Raw genomic sequence first — 22,462 nt, 5'->3', positions numbered from 1 at the left:
AATGACAAAATGAAATGAAGTTCACATTCATCGATTTATTCCAAATGATCGTTAGACTAAGTAAGGCACATACTGACCATTATAAGGGTTAAATGATACCCGGGGTCAAACAGCAAAGTTACCACAGCATCACAACCAAGTCAGTAACGGGTAAATCCTCCTCTGTTTTCCAAACAAGCATTGATCCGACGTGGCATACTCCTAATGAGACGTCTAAGGTCATTTTGGTCCAGATTGTCCCATTCCTGTTGCAACGCAGCAGCAAGTTCTTGGACATTGGCAGGACGTTGTTGACGTAACCTCTGTCCAAGCATGTCCCAGACATGCTCGATGGGGGAGAGGTCGGGACTCAGTGCTGGCCAAGGTAATGTGGTGAAGTTCTGTTGTTGGAGGTAACCTGTAACGATCCTGGCCCTGTGACATCTTGCGTTGTCATCCTGGAAGATGAAACGGCGGCCATGACGTCGTGCGAACGGCACAACATGGACTGCCAAGATGTTGTCCCGGTAGTACTGGCCTGTAACACGCCCTGCAACAACATGTAAAGCCGTTCTTCCAGCAACAGTGATGCCTCCCCACACCATAACAGAACCACCCCCAAATCGATCATGTCTGATGACGTTAACGTCTTGGAAGCGCTCGTTTCGACGACGCCAAACCCTCCTACGTCTGTCCAAAAAATCAACAGTGAACCTTGACTCATCTGAAAACATCACATTGCTCCAGCGTCGATTATCCCAGTGTTGACGATCCCTACACCAACGACGTCTTGCCTGAATGTGATGATCTCTCAAACAAGGGATCACGCGAGGACGTCGGGCGCGAAGGTGACCCCTATGCAGTCGATTCCGAATCGTCTGGCCACTCACTCTCACACCAGTGTCTGTTTGAAGACGATCGCTGATCTGATTTGCTGTGATGACACGATTTCTCAAGGCCAAGGTACGGATAAATCGATCCTGGGCTTGAGTTGTCGCCCTTGGTCGACCTGAGCGTGGTCTGTCCTGTACAGATTGTGTATCACGGTATCTGGAGAAACATTCATCGTCCGCGCCACAACCGCCTGTGTTGTGCCGATCTGTAGCATGCCAAGGGCACGTAACCTTTCATTTTGGGTAAGCCGACGCATATCAAAATTTGTTTTCTGGTCACTAAAACAATTAAACTGATGTTTCCACCCTGGAATTCAATGCCACAATGACTGTAACATTCAAAGTCAGAGTCGTGCAAATCTTGGGTTGGACCCCCATGATGATCCCAAGCATCACCTGCATTCCATGCGGTAGCTATTGGTGCGTTTGGGCGTCACATGTAACTGGAAATGTTTCTTCTGTTAGGTTCTATAGTGACTTTTTTCTTAGTCATTTGCATATTTTAGTATTATGCCCCCAAAATCAAATATCCCCTACTTTTTTTGAATAGTATATATTGAAACAACACTCGGGAAGTATCAACATATTCCTTAATGTCTCGATCACGATAGTTAGTTAATATTCGTAGTATGCTATTATTATAAAGTACTATATGAATGTTAATGGGTGATAAAAATATTGGTCCATCGACGTTAAACCCTATTTCCATGAAAGTTATTTTAAGACATTATGGTGACCTATGTGGTTTTTAATGGGAGAATGTTTATTACAGCTACGTGATTGTTTTATTATCCTTTTGAACTATTTATAGAAGATAATTTTTATTATTTAGTTTTATATTGTTTCTATATTTATCCAATCTATGTGTTATTGTAGAAATTAAAGGAAATGGGGTTTTAACGTCCCACGTTCTGCCCAAACTGGGCTAATGAAGACGGGCATACGTCATACAGTGTGCTATGAGGAACATTTTGCCAGGACAACGCCGCTATGGCCTGCCTATTCTTATATAGAATTCCATCTGCCAAGGATTCTTTTACTTGCCGCCAATGTGTACACGGAACCTCGGTTTTCACACCATCCGAACGATTGTACGTTGTCCCTTGCCAGGTCGAGAAAGTTCATCCAGATTTTCCGGCGTGGTCCCCCCTTGTCAGTCATGCAGGACGGAGGGCCTGATGGGGACAGCTGTCTAGTCCTTCGGATGAGACGAAAAACCGAGGTCCCGTGTATACATTGGAATGCACGTAAAAGATCCCTTTGCAGTTGGAATTCGATATACGAGTAGGCGATAGTGCCGCTACCCGGGCAAAATCTCCCTCATATCACACTGTATGGCGTATGCCCGTCTTCATTAGCCCAGCATAGGAGCAGAACAGTAGGACGTTAAACCCCATTGCATTTCATGTCCCTTGCCTGGGCCCTTATTCACGAAAACTCAAACTAAGTGACAACCGAAATTTTAAGAAATACTGCAACTTCATTGGATATATGCAAATTGATTTTACTGGTTAGCCAATCGAATTGCAGTATTTCTTAAAATTTCGATTGTATCTTAGTTTAAGTTTTCGTGAATAAGGGCCCAGATCCTCACTGACAAGGGGGGGGGGACGCTGGAAAATTCGGATGAAGATTCTAGGCCAACGCGTGAATCGAACATGGTACCTCCAGGCTAGTAAGCCAGCGACTTACTCACTGAGCCACCATGACTTCCCGAAATGAAATGACATTGGTACAAACGTCCTACTTGTCCATACCAGCAATTGCAATGAAGACTACGTGACGTGACGCACAGATGTAAAAAAATTTTTCACTCGGGACCCCTGAATTTTCAGATCCCTTCGACTACGTACTACTGTTACAGGACCAGTACGATTTTGGACATGACTATTTGTTGACGCAAACTGGTCCGGACAGAATGGTGCCCTTTACCAAGTTTACGTCTTCGCCTACTATTTTATGTATCCATCTACATTAAATAAGAAATATTTTTCATCTAGATATACCTCAACCACCGTTATTAATTTTTTCTAATACTTCAAGAAAATGTTTAAGAATTTAATTTTCAAAAGGAAGAAAGTTAATATTGTGAGCGAATTAACCCGCAACGATGTCATCCTTTTCAATGAATATTCACTGCTGATCAGTTTTAATGCAAGGGTAAGCGAACCTGGTTGTACATTTTACGTCATCAATACGCACGAAGGGTGTGGTTGGGGTGGGCGTGGTGATATATATATTATTTTGTTAATATTGTATTTATTGTTGTAAAATGTAATAAAATCTACAACTAATCAAGTCTCTATAATAGATCTAACAGACAAAAGATAATCCGCCTAGAATCTGTTTGTATTCAGATTCAACGTGACCTTTTGTATTGTTTACAGGAATAACAAAATGATTCCAACCAATTACAGCTCCAACATGTCACGAATAAGATTAAACATGCATTATGGCTTGTAATGTTAAACATACATTATGCAACAGCTAAACTATTGTCGGTCTTTCTTTAGGCCTGAACTGTTATCTAAATTTTTAATTGCAGATTAATTAACTTATCCAGACCATAATAAACTCTCGATGCCACCGCTAGCCTGCGATATTTAGCGAATTGGAATACATTGTGTGAAAGAGAATTAAATGTAAAACTGGATAATCGAGACTTTTTTTTTTATCGTACCGACTTTAGTAATGATGATCGAGGCTAGCCTAAAATTCAAAAGCTAATATCTCGATTCAGAGGAGTGAGGCAATTTGACTGACATTTTCAGCAATATTATATCTCCTATAGTCCCCCTTTAAAATAGAGTATAAGACTAAACACAATCAACGGCACTTTATAATTATTTTATAAAAATAAAAAAAATAAAAAAATGGTTAAAAAATATTCGAATTATATGTCTAAGAAGAAAATAAATGAATAATAATAATTTGTATGTCTTAGATAAATACTTGAATAATAGTTTTGCTATCCTTTTTACGTGCAGGCCAGTCTATTCTTCATAAATGTTCTCATACCGCCGATGGTTTTAATTACCTACATATGTGACAAGGTGCTCCATATCTTTTAACAAATTTAGACTGTTTTCTTTACATAATATAAAATGAAATGAAATGAAATGGGGTTTAATGTCCTACTGTTCTGCCCCGACTGTTCTATTGAAGACGGGCATACGCCATACAGTTTCCCTATTGTTGGAAGGTATGTAGCAACGAGTTTTCGGACAGTTTAACAAACTTGTTATACAGACTTGGTTGAGAAGAGCTGAGTCGAGCGGAAACGAGCTTATGGACTCATCCGATTTCAGTCACTGCTTTGGCAGAGGGGCGGAATGGCTGTCTTAAAGTAAGGCAGAGGGACGGAATGGCCGTTTTAAAGTAATAATGCAATGTGTTTATGTTTTTATTTATGTTCCTGTTTCATATTCTGTTCCCAATGTAAATAAATTCTATATTTACGAAACAGATATTATGTTGATAGTGTTACACATAATAATAACAATAACATAATATGTTTTAGCTTTTTAACGACATGTTAACGATATGGCCTTGACTCCACAGAAAAATCCCGAATATGTAGGATCTTAAAAGTACGGGTAGTATGACGTCAGCTCAATTTTAATCTCTAGCGCTCATATTTCTGGTTTTGCAAATATAAATTCGTCTATTTATAGTATCCTACCCTACCCCGTTCTCCGTTCTGTATGGCATTTTTTTTGTAATTTGAGGGGGGTCTAGAATAGAAGACAGTGTTTGAATTTACATTTTCTGCCAGGTTTTGTCGAATATTCATGATTCTTAGGCGGAAGGATAACGAAGTTATCAGACAGGAATTATGGAAATCATGTATACGGAAAATGACACCACAACGTATAGATTCCTTAAACTAGGCGTAGAGTAAAATAGAATGGTCAACCCACTTGATCAGACGATTGCGACAAGTTGGCTATTTGTAATTATAAACTCTAATAACATTGGATGTTATAGATCCAATATATGTCTTGAATTTAACATTGAATATAATGGGGTAGAGAATTACTATCGTCTTAGTTCCATTACGACAGGTTGTAACGCTGTTTACATATGCGGTTGGGTTTACATCTTCTTTTAAGGTATCCCATATAATGTACAACACGATCTGGGGAATAATATATCCGTGCAACTAAACGGCTTCGTGACTTCACCAGAATGAGAGACTGTCCATTAGTAACACTATCGGATTTATTTAGTAGTCCTTCCGGTGTTCTTTGATTAAATCATCTTATAACGTTTAATCATGTCTAAATTTGGAGGCTGGGACTTCCAATGAGAGAAAGATTGAGAGAAAAGGGATTTAACGTCCACTCGATTCAAACTAATAATTTGCGTAGGGATCTTTATCAGTATAGCAGAACACCATGTCCCAGGTGAGCACGTGACAGGCCTACCGTCCAATAGTTACGGTATAATGGGATAGAGAGAGAGAGAGAGAGAGAGAGAGAGAGAGAGAGAGATGGGGTTTAACGTCCACTCGACACAAACTAGGTTATTTCGGGACTAACACATGGTTCAATTTTATTTCAATAATTCGCTTGCGCTTAGGGGTCTTTAGCAGTGGGAGGAAACCGGAGGACCCGGAGAAAACCCACGAGGCTGGACAGGCGACCCTACTCATTGTCACGTACCGTTGCTACAATATTAAGATGCTATGATATTGTTTATTGATTTAAATCCACAAATGAGATGGTAAAGTCAGTAAATATACAAACCTCTGTATAGAGAGAGAAATGGGGTTTAACGTCCACTCGACACAAACTAGGTCTATTTGGGACTAATACATGGTTCAATTTTATTGCAATAATTCGTTTGCGCGTAGGGGTCTTTAGCAGTGGAAGGGAGCCGGAGGTCCCGGAAATAACTCACGAGGTTGGACAGGCGATCCTACTCCCGGTCACCAAGGAAAGAAGCTCTCAGCACTATTTGAAATCGGCTACAACAACTTGATCCCCGATTCGCCCTATCCTTACAACTGAAACCACCATACTGCTTATTGAAGAGTGTATTAATTCTATATATTTCACTTGGAGAGACGATTGCTACCAACAGTTATATAGTTTACCTATGGGCAATCAATTATACCCTTAGTGAAATCTTCATGTCAGCCTCCGAAGAAACAGTATTAGAACTGTCCCCTATCAAACCTAAACATTGGTATAGAAAGGTTGATGATACGTTCCTCATAATCAATGAAGATGATGACCCTGCAACCCTTCTACAACACCTCAGCAGCCAGCATCCAAGAATCAAATTTACGATAAAAAGGGGCGAAAAGTTTTCACCCCTCTGAATGGATACCTGGAACAACTTGTTACTAGCATTATTAATAAACCCTAGTAAAACCATACATGAAGAGAGTAAACCAGATAAACCCAAACCAGAACAACCAACAGTCATCCCATTTTACCCCATTTAATGGTAATCGGGCATATCAAATCCAATGTTTACTGAAACAAATGTTAAATCTACATATACAACGTTTTTGTATTTTTCATCATTTGTACATTTGTACCAGTGAAATGTAGTCGATTGTATATAATAATATAGTAATCGTTATCCATATGTGTTGTGTTATATTATGTTCAATCGCTAAAGCAAATAATTGATTAGAAATTAAGATAAAAATTTAAAAAATTGAATCGATGGGGGGAATTGGTCCCGTCACTGCAGGTTAGTTAATCTCACCTGTGTGCCGCTCCCAATCTATGGCGGGATATACTGTACCCCATCTTTGGGAAGCCTAATATTTATGTAATTAAGCAATGTCAATATACCTCATTACATATTAGTGTTTTAAGTTTGTGCAATAATATGTTGTTGTTAGATTATTATTATTATATATGTAATACTCCTTTTGTCATTTATTTGTAATAAATGGCCATTTCAATCTCAAACAGGGTTATACATTTGTTACCGGAAGGAGCTTGGCTGTGTTGGGGTGTAGTCTGTCGTCATGTCCTCGTAAATATGAGTTTATATTCAGAGAGAGAGAGAAATGGGGTTTAACGTCCACTCGACACAAACTAGGTCATTTCGGGACTAACATATGGTTCAATTTTATTTCCATAATTCGCTTGCGCGTAGGGGTCTTTAGCAGTGGGAGGAAACCGGAGGACCCGGAGAAAACCCACGAGGTTGGACAGGCGATGGTTTATATTCATACATATTACATTAATGTGTGATTTTAGATCGATTTTGTCTATTTAAGGTGTGAAACGATAGAACTATACACACTTTAATAAACAACATCTACAACAAATACAGTTAATTACTATCAATCAATAGACATTTTATTATATTGATGGACATGTGAATTAAGTAATGTTTAAATATTATGCCGAACTTACTGTAATTCTATCTGTGCTCCAGAGATTAATTATCGTCCTTTACAAAACAACCAATTGTTAATTTTCTTATCTTCCGTGTCGGATTAATCATATTGACAGCTGAATTAGCGACCATATTGAGATTTTCTGGACAATAGGTTAACTGACAACGATGATTTACCAATGGCCGAACACACGGCGTCTCTACAGAAATTGTAAGCCACGTATTAGATAAAAAAGATGTGGTATAAGGTGTTTTAGATAGAGTAAGCTGCTCCAAGAACAGCAACAGTCACCTTTTATGTTTAGATAAGGAAATTGTTATATAGATGCTCGACTATAGATATGTGAGTAAATGTATATTATTATTATCCGTATTACTTGACTTTCAAATGTTCATTAGAGGAAGGGGAAGGGGGGGGGGGTTGTTGGTGGTCTAGTGCTTTAACGCATGCGCGTGAAATAACAAGGCCTGTCATTTAGTCTCATGGGTTTTCGCCGAGTCCTCCGATTTCCTTCCACTGCTAAAAAAAAACCTACACGCAAGCGAAATAATGAAAAGAAATTGAACCATGTGTTAGTTCCGAAATGACATATTTTGTGTCGAGTTGACTTTCTCCCTTCCCTCCCCATCTCTCTCTCTCTCTGTCTCTCTGAGTATAACTCGCTTGCTCTATAACCAGGAAGTTGCGCGATCGATCTCCGTGTGTTGGCCAAGGAACTTCATGAGGTATTTCCAACCTATGTTCTTCGTGTTAGGGCGACAAAATCACAAGGTTCCGTATATCCTACAAGCACTACATTTAATTGAACGTCTCCTGCCGTTTTAAAATCACTGAAAGGGAAGGCTGTAGTGCTGCTTTCCGGGTTAAATGTCTTTTATCTCGGTTGAAGCAGAAAAAAAAATAAATGTTAGTCCCAGTTCACTTCATTTCAAACCCACTATCCACAATGTGGTATATGAAAACTGTTCCAAGTTTAATGTGTGTAATATTAGGCAACACCTGTATGGTACTTTCGTTTATAATCTTCAATTAACGCTGAATTATGTTTGTGCTAAATCTGTATATCGTAGGTATTTTTTTCTGGCTTTAAATCTTACATGAATGATTTTTGAGACAAGTATAAATAAATGTCTGAACAGTTTTAAAGGTTAAAATAGTAAATTGAAACTTCCTTATTTTCGTAGCAATGGTACTTGACTTCCGACATCTTGTCAAAACAATCATAACTTCGCTCAGAATAAAGTAATTTGACATTTCCAATTTTCATTGCTCTTCAAACTAAAGGCATAGCGCAGTTATCCTTTGTTACCTTGGAACACAAGGGTTTTCTCAATACACAAAAGTGAAACGGTACATGACTTTTGAAGTCATCGATGTTGGTGAGTATTTGCGTGTGTATACACATTGTACCTGATCGGTAATCAATCTAAGTGTTTTAACGCGTGCTGTATTGCAAAGCATTTCAAAGCATTTTAAGACTTAAAAGAAGCAATTTGAGAATGCCACTTGCAAGAAAAAACTATAATAATTTTCTATTTGACTTGATTTGACTATGTAAGCTACATTGAACGTGTTTTAATCAGATTTTTATGCAAAATCTTTGAGATATGTTTGTTGAAAGATACAAGTTTCTCTTATTAAGACAGTGCTTATATTTAATTTATAATAGGTGAGTATACGGCTATTTTAAATATGTTTTAATTAGACGAGTCTATGTTTATTTTAAATTTGTTGTTTTAGATATGTTATAATAAGATGGCTGTATGGTTATTTTTCTGGTTATTTTATATATACTAATTAAAATAAGCAGCAGAAGAAACGCCAGGTTGGTATTGTAACACTTTGGTCCTTAAGACAATTTTGTTTCTTTGAAAAATTGTTGCTTCACTCTGTCTATAGAGTCAAATCACACGTACTTAATGAGCGTGAATATATAGTTATACATAAAAAAACAGTGATATTTTGGTAAAATCATAACCACTGTCAAAATATCCATCAAAGTCTATCTGTTAATTGACCTATAGTTGGTAGACCAAATAAGGCAATGTTTTCTCCTTTAGTCTTGTGAAATAAGGAGGTTTATTCCATATTTGGGATGTAAATGAGCGTCAAGGCTATCTAAGACATGCAGAAATTATGGCGTATAAAACAGGCCATATAGCGAGATTGATCAGAGCTCTTCCAGATATTCCAAGCAGCTATTATTATTGAGAACGAGAAACCGTCAAAGCCATTATAGCTTAGCAATAAAGAACCATTTATTCTGTAGTGTTATTCCGATCATGAAAGAAACAAGCACAAGAAGTCCGATAGTACTACAGTATGTTACTATGAATAGACGCATTGCACAAAACTTGCTAAATGTTTTTATTGTATATTTTAAGTATGATGTAATAATATTTGAGAGTCATTTAGTAACTGAATAGAGCAATAAACAATAACACATGCTTATGGAAAAACAGCTACGTCTTTATTTGGGCGACATTTCGAAAAGTATTCGCTCAGCGTTATCAAGCTAATACAGTAATACAAAACAAATATGAGGCCGATTTATACAGAAAACCTATATAGTAATCGTTATCCATATGTGTTGTGTTATATTATGTTCAATCGCTAAAGCAAATAATTGATTAGAAATTAAGATAAAAATTTAAAAAATTGAATCGATGGGGGGAATTGGTCCCGTCACTGCAGGTTAGTTAATCTCACCTGTGTGCCGCTCCCAATCTATGGCGGGATATACTGTACCCCATCTTTGGGAAGCCTAATATTTATGTAATTAAGCAATGTCAATATACCTCATTACATATTAGTGTTTTAAGTTTGTGCAATAATATGTTGTTGTTAGATTATTATTATTATATATGTAATACTCCTTTTGTCATTTATTTGTAATAAATGGCCATTTCAATCTCAAACAGGGTTATACATTTGTTACCGGAAGGAGCTTGGCTGTGTTGGGGTGTAGTCTGTCGTCATGTCCTCGTAAATATGAGTTTATATTCAGAGAGAGAGAGAAATGGGGTTTAACGTCCACTCGACACAAACTAGGTCATTTCGGGACTAACATATGGTTCAATTTTATTTCCATAATTCGCTTGCGCGTAGGGGTCTTTAGCAGTGGGAGGAAACCGGAGGACCCGGAGAAAACCCACGAGGTTGGACAGGCGATGGTTTATATTCATACATATTACATTAATGTGTGATTTTAGATCGATTTTGTCTATTTAAGGTGTGAAACGATAGAACTATACACACTTTAATAAACAACATCTACAACAAATACAGTTAATTACTATCAATCAATAGACATTTTATTATATTGATGGACATGTGAATTAAGTAATGTTTAAATATTATGCCGAACTTACTGTAATTCTATCTGTGCTCCAGAGATTAATTATCGTCCTTTACAAAACAACCAATTGTTAATTTTCTTATCTTCCGTGTCGGATTAATCATATTGACAGCTGAATTAGCGACCATATTGAGATTTTCTGGACAATAGGTTAACTGACAACGATGATTTACCAATGGCCGAACACACGGCGTCTCTACAGAAATTGTAAGCCACGTATTAGATAAAAAAGATGTGGTATAAGGTGTTTTAGATAGAGTAAGCTGCTCCAAGAACAGCAACAGTCACCTTTTATGTTTAGATAAGGAAATTGTTATATAGATGCTCGACTATAGATATGTGAGTAAATGTATATTATTATTATCCGTATTACTTGACTTTCAAATGTTCATTAGAGGAAGGGGAAGGGGGGGGGGTTGTTGGTGGTCTAGTGCTTTAACGCATGCGCGTGAAATAACAAGGCCTGTCATTTAGTCTCATGGGTTTTCGCCGAGTCCTCCGATTTCCTTCCACTGCTAAAAAAAAACCTACACGCAAGCGAAATAATGAAAAGAAATTGAACCATGTGTTAGTTCCGAAATGACATATTTTGTGTCGAGTTGACTTTCTCCCTTCCCTCCCCATCTCTCTCTCTCTCTGTCTCTCTGAGTATAACTCGCTTGCTCTATAACCAGGAAGTTGCGCGATCGATCTCCGTGTGTTGGCCAAGGAACTTCATGAGGTATTTCCAACCTATGTTCTTCGTGTTAGGGCGACAAAATCACAAGGTTCCGTATATCCTACAAGCACTACATTTAATTGAACGTCTCCTGCCGTTTTAAAATCACTGAAAGGGAAGGCTGTAGTGCTGCTTTCCGGGTTAAATGTCTTTTATCTCGGTTGAAGCAGAAAAAAAAATAAACGTTAGTCCCAGTTCACTTCATTTCAAACCCACTATCCACAATGTGGTATATGAAAACTGTTCCAAGTTTAATGTGTGTAATATTAGGCAACACCTGTATGGTACTTTCGTTTATAATCTTCAATTAACGCTGAATTATGTTTGTGCTAAATCTGTATATCGTAGGTATTTTTTTCTGGCTTTAAATCTTACATGAATGATTTTTGAGACAAGTATAAATAAATGTCTGAACAGTTTTAAAGGTTAAAATAGTAAATTGAAACTTCCTTATTTTCGTAGCAATGGTACTTGACTTCCGACATCTTGTCAAAACAATCATAACTTCGCTCAGAATAAAGTAATTTGACATTTCCAATTTTCATTGCTCTTCAAACTAAAGGCATAGCGCAGTTATCCTTTGTTACCTTGGAACACAAGGGTTTTCTCAATACACAAAAGTGAAACGGTACATGACTTTTGAAGTCATCGATGTTGGTGAGTATTTGCGTGTGTATACACATTGTACCTGATCGGTAATCAATCTAAGTGTTTTAACGCGTGCTGTATTGCAAAGCATTTCAAAGCATTTTAAGACTTAAAAGAAGCAATTTGAGAATGCCACTTGCAAGAAAAAACTATAATAATTTTCTATTTGACTTGATTTGACTATGTAAGCTACATTGAACGTGTTTTAATCAGATTTTTATGCAAAATCTTTGAGATATGTTTGTTGAAAGATACAAGTTTCTCTTATTAAGACAGTGCTTATATTTAATTTATAATAGGTGAGTATACGGCTATTTTAAATATGTTTTAATTAGACGAGTCTATGTTTATTTTAAATTTGTTGTTTTAGATATGTTATAATAAGATGGCTGTATGGTTATTTTTCTGGTTATTTTATATATACTAATTAAAATAAGCAGCAGAAGAAACGCCAGGTTGGTATTGTAACACTTTGGTCCTTAAGACAATTTTGTTTCTTTGAAAAATTGTTGCTTCACTCTGTCTATAGAGTCAAATCACACGTACTTAATGAGCGTGAATATATAGTTATACATAAAAAAACAGTGATATTTTGGTAAAATCATAACCACTGTCAAAATATCCATCAAAGTCTATCTGTTAATTGACCTATAGTTGGTAGACCAAATAAGGCAATGTTTTCTCCTTTAGTCTTGTGAAATAAGGAGGTTTATTCCATATTTGGGATGTAAATGAGCGTCAAGGCTATCTAAGACATGCAGAAATTATGGCGTATAAAACAGGCCATAGAGCGAGATTGATCAGAGCTCTTCCAGATATTCCAAGCAGCTATTATTATTGAGAACGAGAAACCGTCAAAGCCATTATAGCTTAGCAATAAAGAACCATTTATTCTGTAGTGTTATTCCGATCATGAAAGAAACAAGCACAAGAAGTCCGATAGTACTACAGTATGTTACTATGAATAGACGCATTGCACAAAACTTGCTAAATGTTTTTATTGTATATTTTAAGTATGATGTAATAATATTTGAGAGTCATTTAGTAACTGAATAGAGCAATAAACAATAACACATGCTTATGGAAAAACAGCTACGTCTTTATTTGGGCGACATTTCGAAAAGTATTCGCTCAGCGTTATCAAGCTAATACAGTAATACAAAACAAATATGAGGCCGATTTATACAGAAAACCTATAACAACAATTCATGAAACCATACAGGACAACAACAAGATCAAAGGGGTGATATTCTACAAAGACTAATTAACCAGGGTTAACTGAAAACATTAAGTAAAGTTAAGCAATTAAGTAGCTAAGGTTACAGATACAAGACTATCGACATAATGGAATAGCAACTACAATACAAATGCATGAGTTACCGTATTATATATAGATAACGGAACTTATAATAACCATCTTATGTGTGGTGATTAAATGTCTAATATGATAACGAGGATAATATTACTTGGAAAAAAACAAAATAATTAGTCCACAGTACTAACGAATGAGTAGGTGTGGAGAAAAACACAATATTGAGTTATATAAGCGCTTGGCAGGAATATCCCTGTGTCGCGGTTGAGGTCTGGACTGTTTCTTTTGATGTATATCGCCTCGATCAGTTTTCGGGTCTTTTCTACAGGAAGGTTGGCTGCCAGAGTTGTATACGATTTTATTCTGTGTCCTTGGTTGAATTGTAGGTGTTGGCTCACGGCCGAGTTGGTGGTAGAGGACTTGTGCTGGCTGATTCTTTTGTCAAGGGGCTGCCTCGTTTCTCCAATATATTTGCTGCCACAGGTACAAACGACTTAGTTTACGACTGGCTTTAAGGATGTCGTCAAGGGTCCTTCCTTTTGTAAACGTGACCTGGATGCCTGTTGGAGTGAGGAGTCTTCTGAGATGGTATGATAGTTTCCCTTGGTATGGTATGGTAATTCTCACTGCTGGTTTATCGGGTTTTGGTTTTCTAACATCTGTGGAAAGTATGATATAACTAGATGAGTCCCTGGTTATTTTAAGTTTGCTATATTTTGGAGAGTCTATAAATGTGATATAATTAGGTGGGTCATCGCTTTTTGTCCCATCCGAAAGACTAAAGTTGTCCCCGACAACTGGGAACCGGGTTTGAATAATCCCGAGGCCCCTGACAGGCAATACTGTGATTCGAACATTCTATTCCTGACAAGTGTGAACATGGCTTAACAAATACCACAGGTTCTATTTTAAGGTTCGACTACCCTGGGGAGCCGGGGTTGCTCAGTGAATAAGACGTTGGCTCGCTAACCCGAAGGTGCCATCGAAATGAAATGAAATGAAATGGGGTTTTGCTCCGAACTGGGCTAATGAAGACGGGCATACGCCATACAGTGTGCTATGAGGGAAATTTTGCCCGGACAGCGGCACTACGGCCTACTCTTATATCGAATTCCAACTGTCAAGGGATCTTTTACGTGCACGCCAATGTGTACACGGGACCTCGGTTTTTCGTCTCATCCGAATGACAAGACAGCTGTCCTTGTCAGGCCCTCCGTCCTGCATCACTGACAAGGGGGAACCACGCCGGAAAATCTGGATCGAACAACCGACCTCCAGGCTAGCGAGCCAGCGTCTTATCCACTTAGCCGCGTGATCCCCCTGCCATAATCGAGCCGGGTGTTAGAAGAGAAAGTTCTTTGGCATTTTCCGACTTGGTTCCCATTTATCAGTGGTACAGGGTGAAAGGACTGTCAGTCGTTCGGATGGATAAAATACCGAGCTCCCGTGTACACATTGGTATGCACGTAAAAGAACCCCTGGCATTTGGAATTCAAAATAAGAGTAGGCCATAGTGCCGTTGTCCAGGTAAAATAGCGCTCTATATGGCATATGTCCGTCTTCATTATCCCTTTCGTAGCAGAACAGGATGTAAATCCCTATTTAAACTACCACAGTGCAGTACAGAATCTCCGGACTGCTCACCACCTCTACTCAAATAAACGTATCACATATAACCACACTGCCATTCTGTATTTCTCAGCAATCACAGAGATTCTGACCTTTTAGTTACCATACAGTTTGTCAATTAAAAAAATTTATATTGATGACATTAAACACATTAATATTTATCTTCGTGGTTACAACAATACATTTACTGTTTTAATAAAGTACAAATACCAATAATCAATATTATAAATATAAAATTTAAAATAGTTCAGTTAGGTTAGGGAAATGAGATTCAATTGATATTAAACGCTTCACTTCTCTGCACTCATCGGGACAATGAAGTCCAGCACAGATTGTAATCTAGGGAACCCCAGTAGCTCAGTAACGGTGTTGCGGGATGATGGGTCTGTCAAGAACAGTATCTAGCCATACGAATGGGACTAAAACCCGAGTTCCCGCGTAGACGTTGGCATGCACGTAAAAAAAAGCTTGACAGTTTGAAATCGATATCAGAGTAGCGCAAAATTGCCATCATAGCACATTGCATGGGTATGCCCTTCTTCATTAACACAGTCGAAGCAGTCAGATAGGATACTCAACCCCCTTTCATTTCATTAGGTATTCCAACGGGCTTATTCATTTAGAATCCATCATCCTAGTGTTGTATAACTATCTGAAACGCTGTGATATACAAACTTTCATTCAATATGTGGTTGCCGATGAGTTCGTAAATCTCACGACATTTTTTTTCAACAACTGCAGATAATACCTCTCGGGGTTACTTCCCCTTCTTTACGAACCCTTTTAAAACCCTTAGAGGACCTAGAGGTACTTACTACTGGTAGTATTCTTGTTGATCTTCTACAGACCACAGCCTTAATGCTTGTGGACCTTCTACAGACCGCAATTTTGATGGGAACTTTTGAAATTTGAACAGATTGTGCAGCTTCTGAACAGAAATCAATCCATGATTTATTGATTTTGATTTGCCATACTAACCACAAGTTTTAAAGGGATCTTTTACAAAATACGAACTACACTTTTAAAGAGATCGAACTACGAACCACACTTTCAACGTGATCCATCTCAAGCTACCAACAACACTATTAAAGGGGTCTTTCACAAACTACGAACCACATGTTTAAACAGATCTAGCAGTCTTACACAAACTACGAACCACATTTTCAACGGGATCTGTCTCAAGCCACGAACAACACTATTAAAGATGTCTTTCACAAACTACGAACCACATGTTTAAACAGATCTAGCAGTCTTACACAAACTACGAACCACACTTTCAACGGGATCTGTCTCAAGCCACGAACAACACTTTTAAAGGTATCTTTTGGAGAGTCTATAAATGTGATATAATTAGGTGGGTCATCGCTTTTTGTCCCATCCGAAAGACTAAAGTTGTCCCCGACAACTGGGAACCGGGTTTGAATAATCCCGAGGCCCCTGACAGGCAATACTGTGATTCGAACATTCTATTCCTGACAAGTGTGAACATGGCTTAACAAATACCACAGGTTCTATTTTAAGGTTCGACTACCCTGGGGAGCCGGGGTTGCTCAGTGAATAAGACGTTGGCTCGCTAACCCGAAGGTGCCATCGAAATGAAATGAAATGAAATGGGGTTTTGCTCCGAACTGGGCTAATGAAGACGGGCATACGCCATACAGTGTGCTATGAGGGAAATTTTGCCCGGACAGCGGCACTACGGCCTACTCTTATATCGAATTCCAACTGTCAAGGGATCTTTTACGTGCACGCCAATGTGTACACGGGACCTCGGTTTTTCGTCTCATCCGAATGACAAGACAGCTGTCCTTGTCAGGCCCTCCGTCCTGCATCACTGACAAGGGGGAACCACGCCGGAAAATCTGGATCGAACAACCGACCTCCAGGCTAGCGAGCCAGCGTCTTATCCACTTAGCCGCGTGATCCCCCTGCCATAATCGAGCCGGGTGTTAGAAGAGAAAGTTCTTTGGCATTTTCCGACTTGGTTCCCATTTATCAGTGGTACAGGGTGAAAGGACTGTCAGTCGTTCGGATGGATAAAATACCGAGCTCCCGTGTACACATTGGTATGCACGTAAAAGAACCCCTGGCATTTGGAATTCAAAATAAGAGTAGGCCATAGTGCCGTTGTCCAGGTAAAATAGCGCTCTATATGGCATATGTCCGTCTTCATTATCCCTTTCGTAGCAGAACAGGATGTAAATCCCTATTTAAACTACCACAGTGCAGTACAGAATCTCCGGACTGCTCACCACCTCTACTCAAATAAACGTATCACATATAACCACACTGCCATTCTGTATTTCTCAGCAATCACAGAGATTCTGACCTTTTAGTTACCATACAGTTTGTCAATTAAAAAATTTTATATTGATGACATTAAACACATTAATATTTATCTTCGTGGTTACAACAATACATTTACTGTTTTAATAAAGTACAAATACCAATAATCAATATTATAAATATAAAATTTAAAATAGTTCAGTTAGGTTAGGGAAATGAGATTCAATTGATATTAAACGCTTCACTTCTCTGCACTCATCGGGACAATGAAGTCCAGCACAGATTGTAATCTAGGGAACCCCAGTAGCTCAGTAACGGTGTTGCGGGATGATGGGTCTGTCAAGAACAGTATCTAGCCATACGAATGGGACTAAAACCCGAGTTCCCGCGTAGACGTTGGCATGCACGTAAAAAAAAGCTTGACAGTTTGAAATCGATATCAGAGTAGCGCAAAATTGCCATCATAGCACATTGCATGGGTATGCCCTTCTTCATTAACACAGTCGAAGCAGTCAGATAGGATACTCAACCCCCTTTCATTTCATTAGGTATTCCAACGGGCTTATTCATTTAGAATCCATCATCCTAGTGTTGTATAACTATCTGAAACGCTGTGATATACAAACTTTCATTCAATATGTGGTTGCCGATGAGTTCGTAAATCTCACGACATTTTTTTTCAACAACTGCAGATAATACCTCTCGGGGTTACTTCCCCTTCTTTACGAACCCTTTTAAAACCCTTAGAGGACCTAGAGGTACTTGCTACTGGTAGTATTCTTGTTGATCTTCTACAGACCACAGCCTTAATGCTTGTGGACCTTCTACAGACCGCAATTTTGATGGGAACTTTTGAAATTTGAACAGATTGTGCAGCTTCTGAACAGAAATCAATCCATGATTTATTGATTTTGATTTGCCATACTAACCACAAGTTTTAAAGGGATCTTTTACAAAATACGAACTACACTTTTAAAGAGATCGAACTACGAACCACACTTTCAACGTGATCCATCTCAAGCTACGAACAACACTATTAAAGGGGTCTTTCACAAACTACGAACCACATGTTTAAACAGATCTAGCAGTCTTACACAAACTACGAACCACATTTTCAACGGGATCTGTCTCAAGCCACGAACAACACTATTAAAGATGTCTTTCACAAACTACGAACCACATGTTTAAACAGATCTAGCAGTCTTACACAAACTACGAACCACACTTTCAACGGGATCTGTCTCAAGCCACGAACAACACTTTTAAAGGTATCTTTTACAAACTACGAACCACACTTTCAACAGGATCTATCACAAGCTACGAACAACACTATTAAAGGGATCTTTCATAAACTACTAACCACACTTTTAAAAAGACCGTGCAGTTTCTCACAAACTACGAATCACATTTTTAAAAGGGATTAATCACAAAGTATAAAATAGTTAAAGGTATATTACCATGACAACTGTGTTTAATGATGCAATTAGCCATGTAAACAAAAACTAACTGTACGTCGAAAAATATTGGCACAATATAGTCCAGTTGGCAATGAGGTGCCATTGAAAACATGTCGGATCACGAAACATAACTGATCTCGAGGAGCGAAGGCTCAAATAAATACATTTGTCAAAATAAGCGCCTTGAGCGATAATCGTCATATGGCCTTTTTATCTCATGGCCTTGGTACAACTTTCTAGACTTTACTTTATTCGATCAGCTTCCTTGTTTTTTTTGGTGGGTTTTTTTTTTCTTCTTTTTTTTGTATTTACTAACAAAATGACATCAGAATAAATTAAAAATTAATATGTACGTGGCATGGCGCTTTGTGTGTGCCTGATGTCCTCTTACTCGCTTACGACCCGATAACTGTACACATATTGTCAAGAAAATCAATAAAATGTATATTTATAAAAGAACAATATCTATATATTCAGTCTACTGTTGTTTTTATGACAGAACAATATCTATATATATTCAACCCATTATTGTTTTTACTGCGGATGACAATCTATTGGTAGATCTAAACTGGAACGCAAAACAAACACTTCATATAAACGGTCAATATTAACAGAATTAACAAAGAACACAGAGTCATAAAACTTACCATAAATCTGACCATTTTTTGTTTTATCGCGAATAAAATTACTTGACGGAAATTCTGATATTTGAATCATTGTTGTCGCAGCTGAAAAGGTACATTATCTAATGGCGATACTTGTGGACTGGATATGAGAAATGGTCTCCGGGTGTATAGAATGAGTGAGTGAGAATACCTTTCCCAAATGTCAATATGCCGCAATATTCATGATCATTTCAGCAACAGTGGTCAAATAATTATCTCTTTATTTCCATTGCAGGTGCAGTACACTTGGCCGAACATACTCAGTTCTTTATACTACCAACTAAATACCAAAGACCATATAGATTGTCCGTCACTGATGTTTGTCGAATAGACTTAACAATAAATTGAAAAATGTGTATCTGTATATTTCTCGTGGGATATATAACCAGACTGTAGAAAGGTAAGAATATATACCAACTATTTCACGGATTACTGGATATGGTTTCACAGCCGAAAACCGCGGTGGCTCAGTGAGTTAGACGTTGGCTCGCTCACTAGAAGGTCTCGGGATCGATAAAGGTCCTCGGGAATTTCTGTCGCGGTTTGTCCTTGTCGTTTGTGCAGGACGAAAGGCTTGAGAAGGATGGTACGAAAACCCATGGCGTGTACGTAAAGGAACCCTTGACAGTTTGAATTCGAAATAAAAGCAGGCCGTATTGCTTGGGCAAAATTTCCCTTATAGTCGTCAGTCGTTGCAGGAAAACGGGACGTTAAACCCCGTTTCATTTCATTTCATTTAGTTTCCGGGTTAACACTTCCGCCGACATGACGTCCGAGTATAAAGTTGAAACATGTCGGAAATTACCAAAAAATGCCGCTATGACACTCTAACTATTTTATTTAAAATTATAATTAGTGAAACAAAGTGGACATGTAAGACAATAGGACTAGTCGCACTCTTAACCCAGATTTTAGTATTAATGTAAATTATATTTTCATTTATATACACGTGTCAAATTCACGTTTCCTTTTCTTGCGTTTATCGTTTCATATTTTTCGTTTGTTATTAAAACAGACCTTTTGATGTAACATATACATTTATAGTGAATATCTAAGTGATTTGAACTATCAATTATAAGGTCATATCATTACGTGACGAATTTATTTGATCAGTTTGGTTCTGGCGCTTGGGGATATTGTGAGGTTTGTTCCTGAACTTTTGAAATCAAAAGTTAAATCAAGAGGGCGTGCGAACCAGAGCAAACATCCTTATGATCTGCAAAATGAAATGAAATGTGGTTTAACGTCCTACTTTTCTGCACCAACTGGGATAATTAAGACGGGTTACACTGTAAAGTGTTCTATGAAGGAAATTTAAGTCGACTTTGCTGTATGAGTTTCCTCTGAAAACTCACCACGCTTGCCAAGTCACCCACCCCGTCTCTACATTCGAAATCCGGTCCTGCTGTCTGAATCAGTAAGTCCATTTGGAAGTTTACTTTATTGTGACCCAAATCCTATGAATGCCCGTCGCTATTTTTGTAGATCTTTCCATTATCACCGCTCGGGCTTAATATTTTATTTTAATTTTATTTTTCAGCAGGAAAAATGGAAAACAACACAACGGATATTAACTGCATTTTGGACTTGTCGGAGGCAGAACTCCCGATATTGCTAGTGCTGACGTTAATATTCAATTCAGTTTCATTGCTTATTTTAAATCGAATGAAAGTGCTGACAGAAACAATTGATCATTTATTGGTAACGACTTTGACCTATAATGATATGATATCGACCTTGTTGTACACCTTTATGTGGATAGGGTCATGGATATCATGTGGTCAGATGTTACAAAATATAACCTGTGATATATTCGGATGGTTAGGAACGATTACCGTAATTTGGTCTGCGGGCATTGTGGTCGTAATGTCTGGGTGTCGTTATTTAGCCTTGGTGCGACCACTTTATTACAGACTGCACGTGAATGCGAAATCAGTGAAAATTGGCCTTGTGGGATTTTTGGCTTTATTTCTGGTTATGGTGACGTTTCCGTTGGTGGGGTTAGCGTCACCGTATTATTACTATTCTTCAAACATGGTTTGTGCTTATAACTTTACTCCTGGTGATGGCGGCTTATTTCACAGGTGCATCCTGGGTATCATATCAGTGTTTGGATTATTGACAGTGATAGTCATTCTTTTCTTCAACATCTCAATTGTTGGGCAGGTAATATATTTTGTTTTAAAATATAAAGAAACAATCGCTCCTTATATCGGCTATAACTAGGTGTAGCGTGGTCCTCCTGCACTTACTATTTTGATATGGGTGATCTCCGGGAGAGGGGTTTATATAGGCTTTGCCTGTTCCCCAATCCCCTCAGTTTCTGAATAAATATTGTTTATAAAAAAAAAATATGGGTGAACTACATTGAGTCTGAACTGAAGAACTAAATTTAATTATCTGACGCTTATATTCTCAACCCGTTGCCGCGGCACACAACTGTTTCGCGAGATCTTCCTAAGTGTGCACAGACTAAGAAAATGCGAAAAACCACGTGATCCCAATTGAGTATTCCCTGGTGTCTACTGATAAGTTCATAGCTGTGTTTTTCTTTATTGGATTTGAGCCATCCTATGTGTGTATGACTAGTCTCTGTCTACGGTTGTATGCCGTCTGACGTATCATGTTTTTACTTTACTAAATTCAAATATTTATCATATATATTTAGCCAGGTGTCCCGCTACTTTTTTCACGTGTTCCAGGGTGTGCCGTTGAGAACCACTGCTCTAATATATTGTTATTTTTTTATGAAATCAGATAATGTATAGTTTATGATTATATATGAGCGTATATATACGAGATTTGCTTAGCAAATTATTATTATAATACGTGTATACGTGAAAGTGGGACAAAGATTAGTGTAAAAACGTCCAGTGGCGTGGCAAGGATTCTCAGCGACCAGGGACAAACACTCCTTTAGCACCCATACACGAGATGTCATAATATTGTGCTATTTTACTAAATTTGTTTAAATCTCCCGTCAAAAGGCAACACCTAGTAACTCATGTTTTTTCTTATTCTGAGAAAACAAAGGAAAACGAAATGAATGAATATTAAAGCCCAGGTTATCAATTGATTTGACTATTGAGTTATTGGGTTTTTCTGTGGCATATACTAGGCAAATGAAGGAAGTTGCTAGGTTGTGTCATG

General features: G+C 38.0%; 1 protein-coding gene across 3 annotated transcripts in view; it reads left to right on the top strand.

Moving 5' to 3' along the window:
* Positions 1-22,462, top strand: part of LOC126824517 (cannabinoid receptor type 1A) — a 39,348-nt gene that overhangs the window by 11,837 nt on the left and 5,049 nt on the right. For 2 of the 3 annotated variants that reach the window (XM_050553759.2, XM_050553763.2), the window contains exons 2-3: positions 19,548-19,712; positions 20,853-21,478. In XM_050553759.2, coding sequence (XP_050409716.1) covers positions 20,861-21,478 — 618 coding nt within the window. In that variant the 5' untranslated portion in view covers positions 19,548-19,712; positions 20,853-20,860. Of the gene's footprint in view, positions 1-12,356; positions 12,419-19,547; positions 19,713-20,852; positions 21,479-22,462 lie in introns of those variants that run through there. The other variant, XM_050553760.2, reaches the window with a different exon arrangement.

The sequence above is a fragment of the Patella vulgata genome, chromosome 6 (genome assembly GCF_932274485.2).
Source record: "Patella vulgata chromosome 6, xgPatVulg1.2, whole genome shotgun sequence".
NCBI lineage: Eukaryota > Metazoa > Mollusca > Gastropoda > Patellidae > Patella > Patella vulgata.
The sequence above is the reverse complement of the archived record's forward strand: the minus strand, read 5'-3'. Positions and strand labels throughout refer to the sequence as shown.